Source organism: Equus caballus, chromosome X (genome assembly GCF_041296265.1).
Source record: "Equus caballus isolate H_3958 breed thoroughbred chromosome X, TB-T2T, whole genome shotgun sequence".
Classification (NCBI taxonomy): Eukaryota; Metazoa; Chordata; class Mammalia; order Perissodactyla; family Equidae; genus Equus; species Equus caballus.
In genome coordinates this window covers 80,360,378-80,375,062 of record NC_091715.1, presented here as the reverse complement: position 1 = coordinate 80,375,062, position 14,685 = coordinate 80,360,378, and the positions used below count along the sequence as shown (strand labels likewise).

Below are 14,685 nucleotides of genomic sequence, written 5' to 3'. Positions count from 1 at the left end.
AGTTTAGCTACATGCATACACATAGACACGCATTAAAGATGTTGGAGTGCTTTGTAAAGCACTATATAGATTATCATCATCATTATGCTCATCAGTATCATCATCATCATCGTCATCATTGTCCTGTAAGGTTTGCTTAAATCCCAAGTTTTCCCTTCCACCTACATTGGAAATAAGCAATGACTTCTGCTCTATGACCCACCCATGCAGGACAAAAATTATTTGCAAGAGTCTGAAAAAGTTGGATGGAGACATTTTTAAGTTAAAATAATTATAATACACATAGAAAGAAAGCACTGAGAGACATTAACACAGAAATTGGGGTTTGGGAAACCCAGATTCAGCCAATATAAAAAATGGAGTTCTTGTTATTAAACTCATGTAGTTAAACTTTTTATTTAGTAGAGAAATTGTAATTGCATGTTAGTCTAAACTGCGCTCTATGTTAAGAAATACTAATTTAACCTCTGGCTCTTAGTAGGCCAAATGGTTCTTCCCGAGCACACAAGAAATAACTTAAGGAAAATGAACGAACATAAAAGTAGTTACCACTTGTGTGACATGAAGCAGGCTTTACAATATTGCTCACTGAAAAATCCCCAAATAGTCATAGAAACAGAAGTGTTTTAAATCAACCATCAAAGAGTTGGTTTGTTTTTTTCTAGATTGATCTCTCATTTTTTACACTCACAAAAGAATGGCTTAGGATCTTTCTGTCCTCTTTGTGACCACTTCTTAGCGTCCAAGCTAACTAAGTGAGAATATGAAATGCATCGTGAAAAGGAAGGGACACTGATTCCAATGATGTGATCAGGCTAATTGGCATTATATCGTATCATGAAGTTGACATCACACTGCCAAGACTTGGCAGGATTCTACTTATGGCTCTGCCAATGCTGAGTTGAGTGTTGTAGCTACTATTACTGTATTGGATCTTCACAGGCTCAAGTTACTCAGGGACTTGGATGGCAGCTGAAATTCCTAAAGCTATTTTGCCACAATGTAGCTAGAAGGAAAAACAGCTGAACAATCTGCTACCTTCTAAGGAATGAACACTACAGGAATTTCGTCTGAAGCACTTCATTACTTCCTTGTAAGCTGTCAGTTTAAATCTCAGGCCAAATTCCACATCTGTCTATTTGAAATGCTTCATAAGCTGAGGAAAGGGGAGCAGTCATCTTTGGGGAAATTCAAAGGCACACACAACTAATCCATCCTTTCAGTATGATCCAGGGATATTAGCACTTCCGCAGAGTGGCAGAGCAAAATGGGCATAATGTTCCCTTCTCTTTCTCCCCCTATAGCGCAAAAGATGTTACAGAAACTACTAGAAAATAGGATTATTGTGTATTGTGCTATCAGGGAATTAAGATAGGAATTGTACAATAGGAACAGAGACAGAAACATGAGATGACAATATCAGAAGTTCAATATATGAAGGCAAACTTCACCATTTTATAACAACTGGGGAAAGGGCTGGATGGAATTTGGGAAAACTGACTCACAAAATGAATTTTATTTTAATGTATTATAATGTTTTCTCATATTGTTTGGTGCAGAAAGGATGTTCAATAAATATGTGTTCAATGAAAAGAATGAATGCATATATATCTTTATGTGTAGATAGAGGTGGATATAGATACATAGATGCTGTATCTGCCTATAGTTACATAGATATAATATCTAAATGAATATCAGACAATATTGTCAAAAATAGATCCTATGTGTCCTATCTTAGCGAATAAAGACTTATCATCAGTAATTAGTATACTGATTATTTGTATAGAAGCAGATCTTGCTAAAGAATTTTAGGTACCTAAGTACATTTAAGCCTTCCAAGTATTTTTTTTTGCTTTTGAGGAAGGTTAGCCCTGAGCTAACCTCCGTGCCCATCTTCCTCTACTTTATATGTGGGATGCCTGCCACAGCATGGCTTGACAAGCAGTGTAGGTCCGCACCCGGGATCCAAACCGGCAAAGCCCGGGCCGCTGAAGTGGAACATGTGAACTGAACTGCTGTGCCGCAGGACTGGTGCCCTTCCAAGTATTTTAATGACCCTACACCCATGCATATTCACACACACACATATATACATTTATTGTTTATAATTTTAATAATGTACTTTTAAATAAGGTACTTTTATTAATAATAGAGACTTTAGCATAGCCACTGTCTGAATTATCTCAAATTCTGAACTAGTTGAGTTTGAATGAATCACGTTCCATTATGTAGGGGAAATATAACCAAGAGGAAAAACATCTTTGACATGAGAAAAGATACAAATCAAAAAAGGAAGTAAAATCACATAAAAACAGAAAATAAAAGAAATTACCTTTACGCTAAGCAGATAAAACAGCATAGCATAAACCTGATATTATTCTGCATTTTAAAAGATTTACATGTCAAGTTATATGAATAAATTGAGAACTCTTCTTAAATCTAAGGATGATGCTGTAACCATTTCTAAACCTCTTCACTAGCCTTTTTTGCTTACAACTGCTGGAGGGAAAACAACAATTTAAAAGCAAAAATAATATACAAAAACATCACAATATCTGAAAAGAGACACTATGATCATTCTGTTACCTTTAGACCCCATTTTCAAATTACAAATGGAAAGAAAAAATATAAACAAATGTAGAACATGTTCCATTACTTAGGCAAACTTAGCAGGGTTCAAAGGGGTTTCTCCACACATATGGCTTTGAAAGAGAAGGTTGCACCAGAATCTTTTCAATAATTAATTTGTCAGTTGTGTATAAAATTATACAAAGCTGTATAACATTACCTTTTTCTTTCCCAAAAAATTATTTTGCTACATAAGGACCCAAAACTGGAAAGTATTGGAAAACAATTCAATAATCATTTGGAAAACAAAAGATAATTCTCAACCCATAACAGACCATATTAAAAATATCAACTGAATTCTACAAAAGTATTTTTAAATAAAATTAATAAAGTTAAGTTTGTAATGCATAGTAAGTATAACATCAAATATAAAACTTGCTGATAGCTAAATTGAGAATTGATTCCATCTCTATTATCTTTGCTAATGGAGGAGTGGTGTGTCTGATCCCAAATAATGCATAATCACAGAATTATTTCTGCTTGGCTTTACAGGGTATTTTTTGCCTTACATTTAAATATAGGTGAGTAGAATATTCTTGGGCATGTAAAATAAATTCATGTAAACTAGGGAGAGGAAGTACTATAGAGCTGTAGAGATTCCGCCTCCTTCCCTTGTTTAAAATGTTTTCTACTATCTGTCTTTTAGACAGAAGTGCCCGTGTCTTTCCCCACTCAACCCCTTATCTATCCCTATTATCTCATTCTAGGCACAAGCAAAGGGTGAATTGAGAAGTTCTGTTTCAGTGGCTCCCACTGTGGTAAATAAAAGTTGTAGAAGGGAAGGCCAAGGCTCTAATCCAAGGAAGGAGGCTGCACTATCTTGTAGGAGGTGGAACATACATGCCAAGTAAATTAGGAGGAGATGAAAGCCTCAGACCAGATGTTCACTGGTACTAAAGACATCATGATGATGATGAAAGAATATGGGTTCTGGAGTTTAAAAGATCTGGATTTGAAACCCAGTTCTACCACTCAATTGCTTTGTGACCTTAAGCAATTAATTTAAACTCACTGAGCCATATATTGTTTACTTGAAAAATGAAGACAATATTCATAAAGCTATTATGAAGATTAAATGAAGTGCATATAAAATATTTAGCACTTGTGCCTGGTACCTAATATAAACTTAATATATATTACAGGTTTTCCTCAATAGATAAGCTACTAAAGTTTACTCAAGAGTACATCAGCTTAAAGGCAACTTAAAATCCTTTTTTTTTCTTTCATCTATGCATTCCTTCAAAATCAAGACACAGATCTGGTTATTTATATGGTACTATTTCTAGGCTCTGTCAATGTATTTTAGAAATCAAGAAATAGATTATCATTTATTGAGCACCAAGATATATTTCAGTTACTGTTATCCCTTCTATATTTATTCATATACACAGGGTTACTTCCTTCTTGTATCAGAATTTGTTTATAAATACTTGAAGTCTAAAAAATCATTATCTAACCCCCAAAGCCTGAGTTTCTTCCTAAATTTTCTATCTTCGCTAATGACACCATCATCCACCTTGTCACACAAGCTAGACATCAATCACCCTAGATGTCATCCTCTCACCTTCAATTTTGATCAATTATCAAGTTTGATTAATTCTGATTACTGAACCACTCTGAACCTCTGCTCCACTCTATTGAATTTTCCTTAGTTCAGGTCCTCAGTGTTTCTCCCTTGAACCGTAGCAACTGACCCGTCTTCCTTTCACTGCCTTCATTGCTATTTATCCTCCACAGCAATTGTTTTTAGAACATTTTCTCAGTTCCTTAGCAGTGGTTCCTTTTACCTACAACAGCTTTTTTAAAATTGTAAACAAAATTCTCTGTGAACTAGAACACGTAAAATTCTAACTCAGATGAAAGTGGGGAACCTGAAAGTACTTCCCCAACTCCATGTCAGCCAGTAAGGAAAGTCTTTGAAAGACACTCTGGAAACCACTGGTCAACAGGGAAAATCGTAAACTGCTAAACATGATAAATAAAAAGCTAGCTTCACAAGCTGGCTTTTCCCACTCTCTCTCCTCTAACCGTATTGGCTGTGAGTATCCCACCACAAATCTCTGCTCCAGTCTCTTCAACTTAATTGCTATTTTCCCTAGTACGCTAGGCTCTTTCTCATCAGTGTATATCTGTCTGTACTCATCTCTCTGCCTGGAATGTTTTACTCCCAATTCTCCAACTGTCCAACACTCAGCCTACAAGTCATAGCTCCAAAGTCTCATCTCTCTGGGCATTACCCAACTTACTTAATTGACTTAGTTGCTCCCATTCCTGTGATCTTATAGCACCTTGTATGTGCTTGTATTATAGTCTCTATCAGACTTTAATGCAATTATTAAATCACATGTCCTTCTCCCTAAGTCTACTGTGACAAGGGCTGCTACTCATATAATTTTGCATTACCTGGTACCTGATCCCCAAAACACAGTAAGTGCTTTACAAATTTTTTTAGCATTGGAGTTATAAAGATATCATTGTCATTAAATTCATTTTCTGCCACATAATAGCTTTAGTGATTTTTAAAGTTTCAATTAGAGAAATATTAAGCTTATTTCTAAGTGTTTTGTGCACCTTTAGGTTCTGTTTTAGAGAGTCAGAAAAGCTCAAAGTTAATTTCCGAGATTGGTATTTTTAGGGGAGCACTGTTTATCACAACGTTCAATGAAAAAACTGAATCATTATTTAAGACAACGACCACCTGCACTTGCTTCTTTTCTAATAAAAGTCTTCTCTACCAGAAATGCATTTCTTTCTGCTTTTTAACCTATAGTAATAACCCAAACAAGAGACACAGATGCCCAGAACCTTTGAAAACAAAAAGAATATTACTGAGACATATAAATAAGCAGACATGCTGCATCCCATAGGAGGCTTTGAGAAAATGCTAGTTTGGCCCCCATCCCTGCCCCAAGACGCAAAAACATACATGCATACATACAGTAAAGACTTGAAAGAGATTTTCTGTAAGGAAATAACAATTAATTCTTTTTAAAAGTCATGTCCATTTGATTTGAGTCACTGGAGTAACAAAACTGTTTTCATGAATACTCAAAAAATTCAATAATGTAACCTCTAGTAGAGCTTGAAAAGCTCTGAAGGACAAGGCAGTTAGATCAATATTAGTTTATTTCAAATGCTGGGCAGTATGAAGAGACAAGGCTGGTCATTGGATGGATTTTATTACCTGTCGGAGTGATAAGTCCTGGTGATAAGAGGCCTGGGACTGAATGGGGCAGAAGGCGAGCATTGTCCTGCAACACTCCCAAAGAACGCTTAGGGGGCCTGCCAGGCCTTGAACTGTTGAAAAACAGACAAACGAAGATCAGGTTACAAATATACTCTTTTTGGAAATACCATCATTTGCTACATTTACCTCCCAGTCTTGTTTAATTGCCAAGAGTGATAGAATTTTACATTAAAGACTATTTTCATTGATTATTAAAAGACTAATACTTTCCTTTACACTAAATTTCCCAACATAGTCATGGCAAATATTAAAACCATAAAAGATCAATTTCTAGTTTAGATTCCCTTTACCAGTCAGCACTTTGCAATACAGCTTACCTGTTGTGAGAAACCCAAAGTTACCCCCTGCCCTTAAAGCTATCCTTGATCCCTGGTAATAACACATGCTACTCAGATTTGAGATAGTGACTCACCAGAATTAAGACTGTATAGAATGTGGAGTGATTAAGTCTCTGCTCAGCATGCCAGAGGTGAGGGGTAAAGAGCTGAGAGATGCAGAATAAGAACTGATGTTCATTAGCATTTCCACAGCTGCTGGGAGCCCATGAGGAACAAAGGACCCCCACCCTCAGCAGGTTTTCTCCTACCTATTTTTTAAACCAGGCTATATAACCAGCAGTGCACTCTTTTGGAGTGGCTGTACGTACAAAACCCTCCACCTTTGCAATCTAGGCTGTCTTTTCTCACAGGTTGATTGGTGTTTCTAACTGATGAATTGAGACTAAACTTACAACACTAAGCTAACCTATTCCATTTAAACATTCTTCACCCCAGTGTGAACAGTTCAGGAATTGCAGTTGCAAATGTTAATCCATAAAATAATGAAATAGAAAGTCAGTATCTGGCCTCCAACTTGTACCCTAATACAGTCAGTACACTGAATACATCATTTGGAAGCTGTCACCGCAATGAAGAGACTTATAAGTCATCGAACATTAGGATCAAGTCATTCTCAAGGCACCCAATATATTTCAAATATTACTTTCTAATGTTGCCTAAGATATTGCTGTTGCTTTTTAGTAGAAATGCAGTTTACAAAGCTGAATAATAGGATTTTGACAAAATACTGCAAAATACTATATTAAATAACCCAAGCCACAAAAATATATGAGGTTCAGATAGAGAACATTTCCAGAATGACTTCTGGTTCACAAAGAAATTTAAGTTAAACCTCACTCTATCAACTTCACAGTAGCAAAGTGCTCCATCAATGTAAGACAAACTCTGCTTTTAAATGAAGACAACTTCTAGCAACCTTACACAGAGGTACCATTACCCAGTTCATTTTTCATACTCTGCACTGGTGTTATTTTCCTTCATTGTATATCAATATTATATATCAATCTAGCATGAAAGATTCTGTTTTTCTCATCTAATGTTTCAATTTTGTACACTAACTCTCCTCTACCTCTTTCTACGGATTCTGGGCCATAATTTATTTTATTTAATTCAGTGTTGTTACTCTGATTGCCCTTGCCCTGTCTTATGGCTTCCTAACTCTCTTAAGGAATAGTGATAAGACAAATGTTATTTACTTCAAATGCCCTAAAGGATCCCAAAGCCACTGAATAATGTTCATCAGGGTATACCCAGTCATTAGAAGGCATGTCATTTTGTTGAATAATCTACACCAATCTGCACTTTCTAAGTGCCTTCTTTATGTCTTTCCATTTGTCAGAACTCAAGCCTGCTAACTTTATTCAAGCCCACCTGATCACTCTTCGTACCTTTTCTGTGTAAACATTTCAGTGCTGTCTTCATGCTCATCATCACTTTCAGACAGGTTGCCTCCAGAAGTGAGCAACCTGATACTCCCTCTACTTCCATATAGCTGTTGATAGTATACTTTGAAAGCTATAAGGTTTAATAAGTTCTCTTCCAAATTTCTTGGTCAATCTCACAATTTGAAGTAGCTCTTTTCCAATAAGCTGACTCAGACTTGGGATGCATTAGAGGCCTCCTGGTCTGCTCTACCTCAAATTCCAAGATTTGAAAAAATTGGTCAAATTGCCCACCATCAGATCTACATTGGAGAATTCATGGCTTATGCTACAAATGGCTTGGTTAGTATCTACTACCTATGCTATAAACCAGGGAGATCATATTCCCCATCCTAACATTCTTTTCAGTTTATAATTTTATGATGTTCATAAAATTAATTGTGAGTCTCCCCAACTAGAATGTATGTTCCATGAAGGCAGCACATATGTCTGATTTTGTCACTCTATCCTGAGCAATTCTTATAGTATCTAGTACACAGTAGGGTCTGGTAAATGGTTAATTAAATCAATTAATTAATAATAATAGGAAATACTATTTCACTGTTGCTAAGGCTTCTAAATATTCCTTAGATTGATCTATTCTCCTTGACCACTTGAATAGCAAGCCAGTTGCATCATTTAATCATCACACAGTCATTTTTAAGTCCTGGACTCCACAGCAATTATAAGTGCTTCAAAAGATGATCCATTCAAATCTGGCTATGTACAAGGTTAAAGAAAGGTAGATTCTACTGTCTTATCTCTGAGAGTTCCTGAAAAGTTTCAAGATACACTCAAGGACTAAAGGTCCCTGGAGGTATACATGTGTAGTGGCAATATCACGTGTTCAACTAGTAATCAAATATGCACTAGATGTCCATTCAGTGTGTGTCTGGCACGGTACTAGTTATCAGGGTCACAGAGGTTAAAATGTAAGCTTGACAAGGACAAGGGTTTTGGTTCGTTTATTCACCGATATATTATGAGAACCTAGAATGGCTTCTGTCTTTGAGGAGCTTGTGATCTAGTGATAGAGATGTGTGTTTGGCCAGTTATTTAAAATTAACTCTTTAGTGAGTATGATTGTGTGATTATCTACCTCCAAACTTGTTTAAACGTATCAGCGAGCAAAAGTCACGTTCAGATACCTATGTTTTTACTCTTGGAAAGAAGACTTGGGCCCTTAGAGTAAATTAATTAGAATCAAGTTTGTGAAAGTGCTTTATAATCAACAGAACTCCATACTAACATAAGATGGCTTTATTCTTACTTTTAGACCTAATGATCCCATGTAGTAAGACACTCCTAGCACTAAAGGTCCTGCACTCCCTTTCAAAGAATACGAGCCTGACAACATGATGAAAGACTATGGAGGACTCTGTAGAAAGTTGGGAAAGATCATTCTTGATAGATGATCCTGCCATACTTCTTATCTTTAAGAGCTTTATTAGCATCAGGCAGATATTTACATATTAATCAAGACAAATAAACATGTGGTGATTTAACTAGGAAACTGTTATTTGGATGACAATTTAATCAGCATAGGTTAAAAGGTCCATCACTGCAGCATCCTGTTTCTGCTAAAATATTGATTGCATTACTGATTTCAATAATGCTTTATTTTACAGGGCACAAATAACCATGTAATTACACTTTAATTGAATGATAATTGCTTGTTGGCAATTATTTGTTTCCAGTTTAATTACAAGGTTATTTGTACTCTGTAAAATAAAACAGGCCTTTTTTTAAAGTTCCCACTTGAATGGCTCAGTGGATGTATCACCAATGAACACCATAAATGAAAGTTGTTAAGGTGCCAGGCAAACAACTTCATGAAATAGCAAAACTTTTATTAAATAGCTCAGCTAAATCTTTGGGGCTTCAGCTTTATAGAATCAACATTAGGTGCAACATTTATAGGTGGTTTGGAGAGAAATTATACCAAAGATTCATGGTTTTCTCTGAGTCTAGGTCATCCTTTAACATAATTTATCTTATGCATTTTCCTCTTCATTCTGTAAAGTTCTTTAGAGGATATGAAATAGTAACTCAGCTTCCTAAGATTAAAGAATAAACCAATTTAAAATATATATCAACAATATTTTATATTTCTGCAGTTGAAGTGGATTACCGTCACAGCATTTCCTTGCAGTTCATAAACTACCCAGAGTTGGAAGTTCCCTAAGAGGGAAATGGAATAGGTCTTCCGGTGTCAACAAGATATTACACAATCTGTGACATATCTATTCCTAGTTGTAATAGATAAAGAAGCTGATACTTTGCTCATTAAGATTATGAAATTTCACTTTTGGAGTTATTTTTATTTCGTGTCATTAGCCGTTTGTATATGAATCAAGGAGTAAGCAACTGAGTAAGGTAAGTGACTTTTGCTTCAAAGAAAAAAGTCTTGTTAGTAAATTAATTAGTGATGTCATGAGCCTTCAAGACATTTAATTTAAATCATATGGTCAGCACATGATTTAGTGAGGAATCACAAGTCATGTTATCCTCTTCAATGAAAGCTTGGCTCACTACTCTTTAAAGAAACACTTGTAATATTCTGGGACAAACAGCAAATTGCTGAGGATATAGTGGCAGTTAAGGGTGGTATTAGCAGCAACATGTAAAGACCACTGCAACTGGATTCCTGAAGTGCGAGCTGTTAGCACTGACCCGGGATTCACTTTTCAAAGCTATCACTGATATTTAAAATCCCTTGGGATAGTCCCTGAATGTGTCATTTTTTTCACTTGCATTAGAAGCCAGAAAAACCAAGAATGACATTTACTTTGAAGGTGTCGTTTACCTGACTGTGAGAATGCTGCTCTGACTTTTGATGCGCTTCTTAAATTAAATCAGAATCTCTTTTTGCCAGAACAGTAAGACTTTTAATTGCATCGTGGATTAATAATAATCTCTTAGGTCTGACATTTATTACAACATTTCAAGGATGCCAATGGTAGTTAAACTCTACCTGACCTTTCAGTGTTTATGAAGAGAAACAAACTCTGACCTCACAGCAACCTGAATCCATCTTCTCCCTGCGTTGGCAAACTGATCACTTGTCTAACTATTGCACTGGATTGTATTCCCAACCAGATCAAAGGCAGCAGCAACCAATTCAGCAACCGGGAAAAAGTCATCCATGCAAAATGGGCAATTAACATTAATCATATATGAAATTGTTCAAGCTGATAACTGGAACTTGGTCACTATGGTAACTCTCATAAAATGGTGCTTATGTTAAACTGGGCGTCAATCAGCCCTTGGTTCATGGGAACTTAAAGTATGGCTCATCATGTCTCTACGAGCTATCAATGCAAGGAACAAAAAACACAAGGCAAGATCATTTATATTTCATTACCATTTACTCCCTTTTTCAGTTCTTATAAGCATATCCAAAACTTAAATTTGGATATATTAAAAGCATCAACAACAGCATTCCATTAGAGTTAGGAAAGTTAAGGAAATTATCTTTAACGTAGGGTCTTCAGGGATGAAGAAAAAGCTGTGCTTGTTAATGGGTCATGCATTACAATATCAAGGAACATGCAGAGGGATTCATGTTTATGCATTAATCTCAGAGTTGTAATAAACTGAATTATTTATAGCTTTATTTTAAATTGTGGCATTTAATTCCCTTACTAATGCTGAGTTTCTGTTTTTCCTTCAGTAAAAAAAGAAATCTGATGTAATAGACAATTTAAGGGTTGACTACTCACTTGACAGAAAGTATAACTGTGAAGCTATTTTATACTTCATTTACTTGACTCTGCTCCCTATTTAAATTAAATGTGTTCTAGGCCTGGTGTTAACACCTTTAAACAAGTTTACTTTTTGTCATAAATTGACTGAATTCTAATGAAGGTCTTAGTATAATTAACAAAGATTATATAACAGAAATGCTGGTATATGATGTGAATTCTTAGCAAGCTCTTTTCGTTCTCCTTGTGTAATTCTTACTAACATCAGTGGATTCAATGCACCTTAGTAAATCTTAGAGTAAATCAAATTAAATAAACATTTCCCCTTCTAAGTTGTATCATATCACTATCAGATACAATGTTTTTAAAATAAAGGCACTCGAATTCAAAGAGTATATCACTGTGCAAAACTTCTGATATTAAGAGAATGGATAAGAAGTTAACATTCACATTTGGCATCTCAAATTCAACATCTGCCTCCCCAGATCCCACTCTCCACATCTCCCTTCTCTCGTTTTGCTAGCAATACAGGCATATTCTTGGTGGCCAAAACTATAAACTTGAGGGTGATTTTGATTCTCCCTCATCCTCTCCCTTCATTTTCAGTCTCCAATATTTTTGTTCCATTGTAATATGTGTTGCAAATTTCCATCTCTATCCATTCCTATTTCTAACACCCTAATTTACGCCCTTGTCACTTCATGCCCAGGTTATTTTAAAGAGGTTGCTACACTGTTCCAATCCGAATGATCTACATAAACCGTGCTATGAATATTGGTGAAATATCCCTTTCATTGTGTCATCTTTTGCTCTAGAACCTTCAATACTTCCTGACTGCATACAAAATATAGTCTAAATGCTTTAGTCTGGCAATCTGCACCAATATACCTTTCTTCCCTTTTTTCCAATTACTTCTTAAATGAGTCTTCTACTCCAGCTGGATGAGTTGATTCGCTATCTGCTAAGCATAGTATTTGACCCTAGAACCCTTTCATTGTGAAACATCTTCAAGGTATTAGGGTTCCTAGGGACATGTTTTGCTAAGCTCCACTGCCTGGGAAAGGCTTTAGTATAACCTGCTGTAACTGTTGCTGTTTCTCTGAAAGGCCACTGCCTTTTACTTGGTATCATCCTCCAGACTTTCTTTAATGGTTACCACAAAGGGCACTTAGGATTAGCATTAGGGAACCTATTACAACTAGCCAAAATAGTTTTTCATGTCTGGAAAATTCAGTCCCATTGGTAATTGTCAGTCCGTGTATAATCACATGATGATCTCAATAGTTAACATTTCAAGTTTGAATGTCGATCAGAAAATGTAGGAGCATGGTGTTAATATCATAACTCAGGAGAGCTTAAAAAGTTGAGCAAGACCTTTAGGACGCCAATCACTATTAACCTGACTGCATTAGTCTCTATGGTTAGAGATATAGTCCAGAAACTTACATTCAATTGATAAATACAGAAGCCAGTTTCCTTGCTGATTTAAAATCTTTTCAAAATTTTGCTCTACATGCGTAAATATTAGCAACTCATATTAAAATACAAATACTTTAAACAATCTTAGCTACTCAGTGTGGTATAGTGAGAAGCACTAGGAGTTAAACCTGAGTTCTAATCCCAGTTGTGGTATGCAGAATTCCAAAATTCTCCTTCAACTCAAGATTTCCAGCTCTAATTGCTAGAACTGTGAATGTGATGAGATATTATGCCTGAGATTATGTTACCTACATGGCAAAAGGGATTTTGCAGATGTAATTAAGGTAACTAATCAGTTGACTCTAATCAAAAAGGAGATTATCTAGGTGGATACAGTCTAATCATATGAACCCTTTAAAAACAGAGAGGAAATGAGGAAACCTATCAATTGCTGGTTTGAGGATGGAGGGGTCCATGTTGTCAAGGAATGCAGGTGGCTTCCAGAAACCAAGAGCAACTCTGGGCTAGCAGCCAGCAAGGAAACTGGTACACAAGCCCTACAGTTGAAATGAACTAGACTCTGCCAACAAGTTCAATGAGCTTGTGAGCAGATTCTTCCCCAGAGCTTCCAGATAATAGCCCAACCTGACAAGCACCTTTATTTTGGCCTTGTAAGACTCTAAGAAGAGAACCCAGTCAAGCTCCTCCAGACGTCTGACATATAGAACTGTGAGATAATAAAAGGTGTTGTTTTAAATTGCTAAATTTGAGGCAATTGGTTGCACAACAGCAGAAAACTAATATACCAATTTTGTCATTATCGAGCTGTGTATCCTCAGGCAAACTACATGAGTATTCTAGATCTATTTTTCTCACTTTAAGATTACACATGTAAACTAAATAATCTATGAATCTTATCATTAGAACCATTTTGCATTTCTGGTCAAATGCAGATAATTCATCAACTTCAAAGCATACAGTTCTCCACTTTTTCATCCATCCATGTTAGCTTATATTTTAAGTTGCTGGATTGGTTCTATGGAAAATTACTCCAAAAGGGGGAAAATGGGTGCATAATACTATAGCATTATCCTCACCTGATAGTTTTGTGTAGATAATCAATACATAGGAATACTGGTTTGAAAAGTTAAAAGTGCTGTACAACTTAAAAGGAAAGAAATTCTGACACATGCTACAACATGGATGAATCCTGAGGACGTTGTGCTAAGTGAAGTAAGGCAGTCACAAAAAGACAAATGCTATATGATTCTACTTATAAGAGGTATCTAGAGTAGTTAAATTCATAGAAACAGAAAGTAGATGTCTTTGCCAGGGGCTGGGGGCAGGAAGAAATGGGGAGCTGTAGTTCAATGAGTACAGAGGTTCAGTTTTGCAAGATGAAAAAGTTCTGGAGATCTGCTGCACAACGATGCAAATATAGATAGGCAACACGAATGAACTGTACACTTAAAATGGTATAGATGGTAAATTTTATATTACATGTATTTTACCAAAATTTTTAAAAGTAAAGAAATAAAATGATTAAGATGGTACATTTTATGTTATATATATTTTACCACAACTTTTAAAAAAAATGCTAAACAAATGTAAGAGAGTGTTGTTACTATACTTGCAGTTATTAATAGAGTTACAATTTCCACTAAAATGATTTTGAATGCCAAAAAAAAATCTAACCAGAGAGAAATATTATCCCGTAGTTTACATGTTAGAAAAGCAGTTTTCTCCTCTGAATGCTGATACTAAAAGAATTACCAACTCTCCCAACCATCTCCTAACACATATTTAATTTACATCCCAAGAAGTCCTTATTTCTAAAGCAGAATTCAAGAATCCAATCTTTAATTTCACAACTCTAATTTTTCATAAGGTAACTGTAATCTGTGTAATACATGTTTATGCACAGATTT

General features: G+C 35.7%; 1 protein-coding gene across 7 annotated transcripts in view; it reads right to left on the bottom strand.

Moving 5' to 3' along the window:
• Positions 1 to 14,685, bottom strand: part of DACH2 (dachshund family transcription factor 2) — a 471,032-nt gene that overhangs the window by 234,795 nt on the left and 221,552 nt on the right. For all 7 annotated transcript variants that reach the window (XM_070257182.1, XM_005614311.4, XM_014729012.3 and 4 more), the window contains one exon: positions 5,813 to 5,925. In XM_070257182.1, the coding sequence (XP_070113283.1) occupies positions 5,813 to 5,925 (113 nt within the window). The remainder of the gene's footprint in view (positions 1 to 5,812; positions 5,926 to 14,685) is intronic.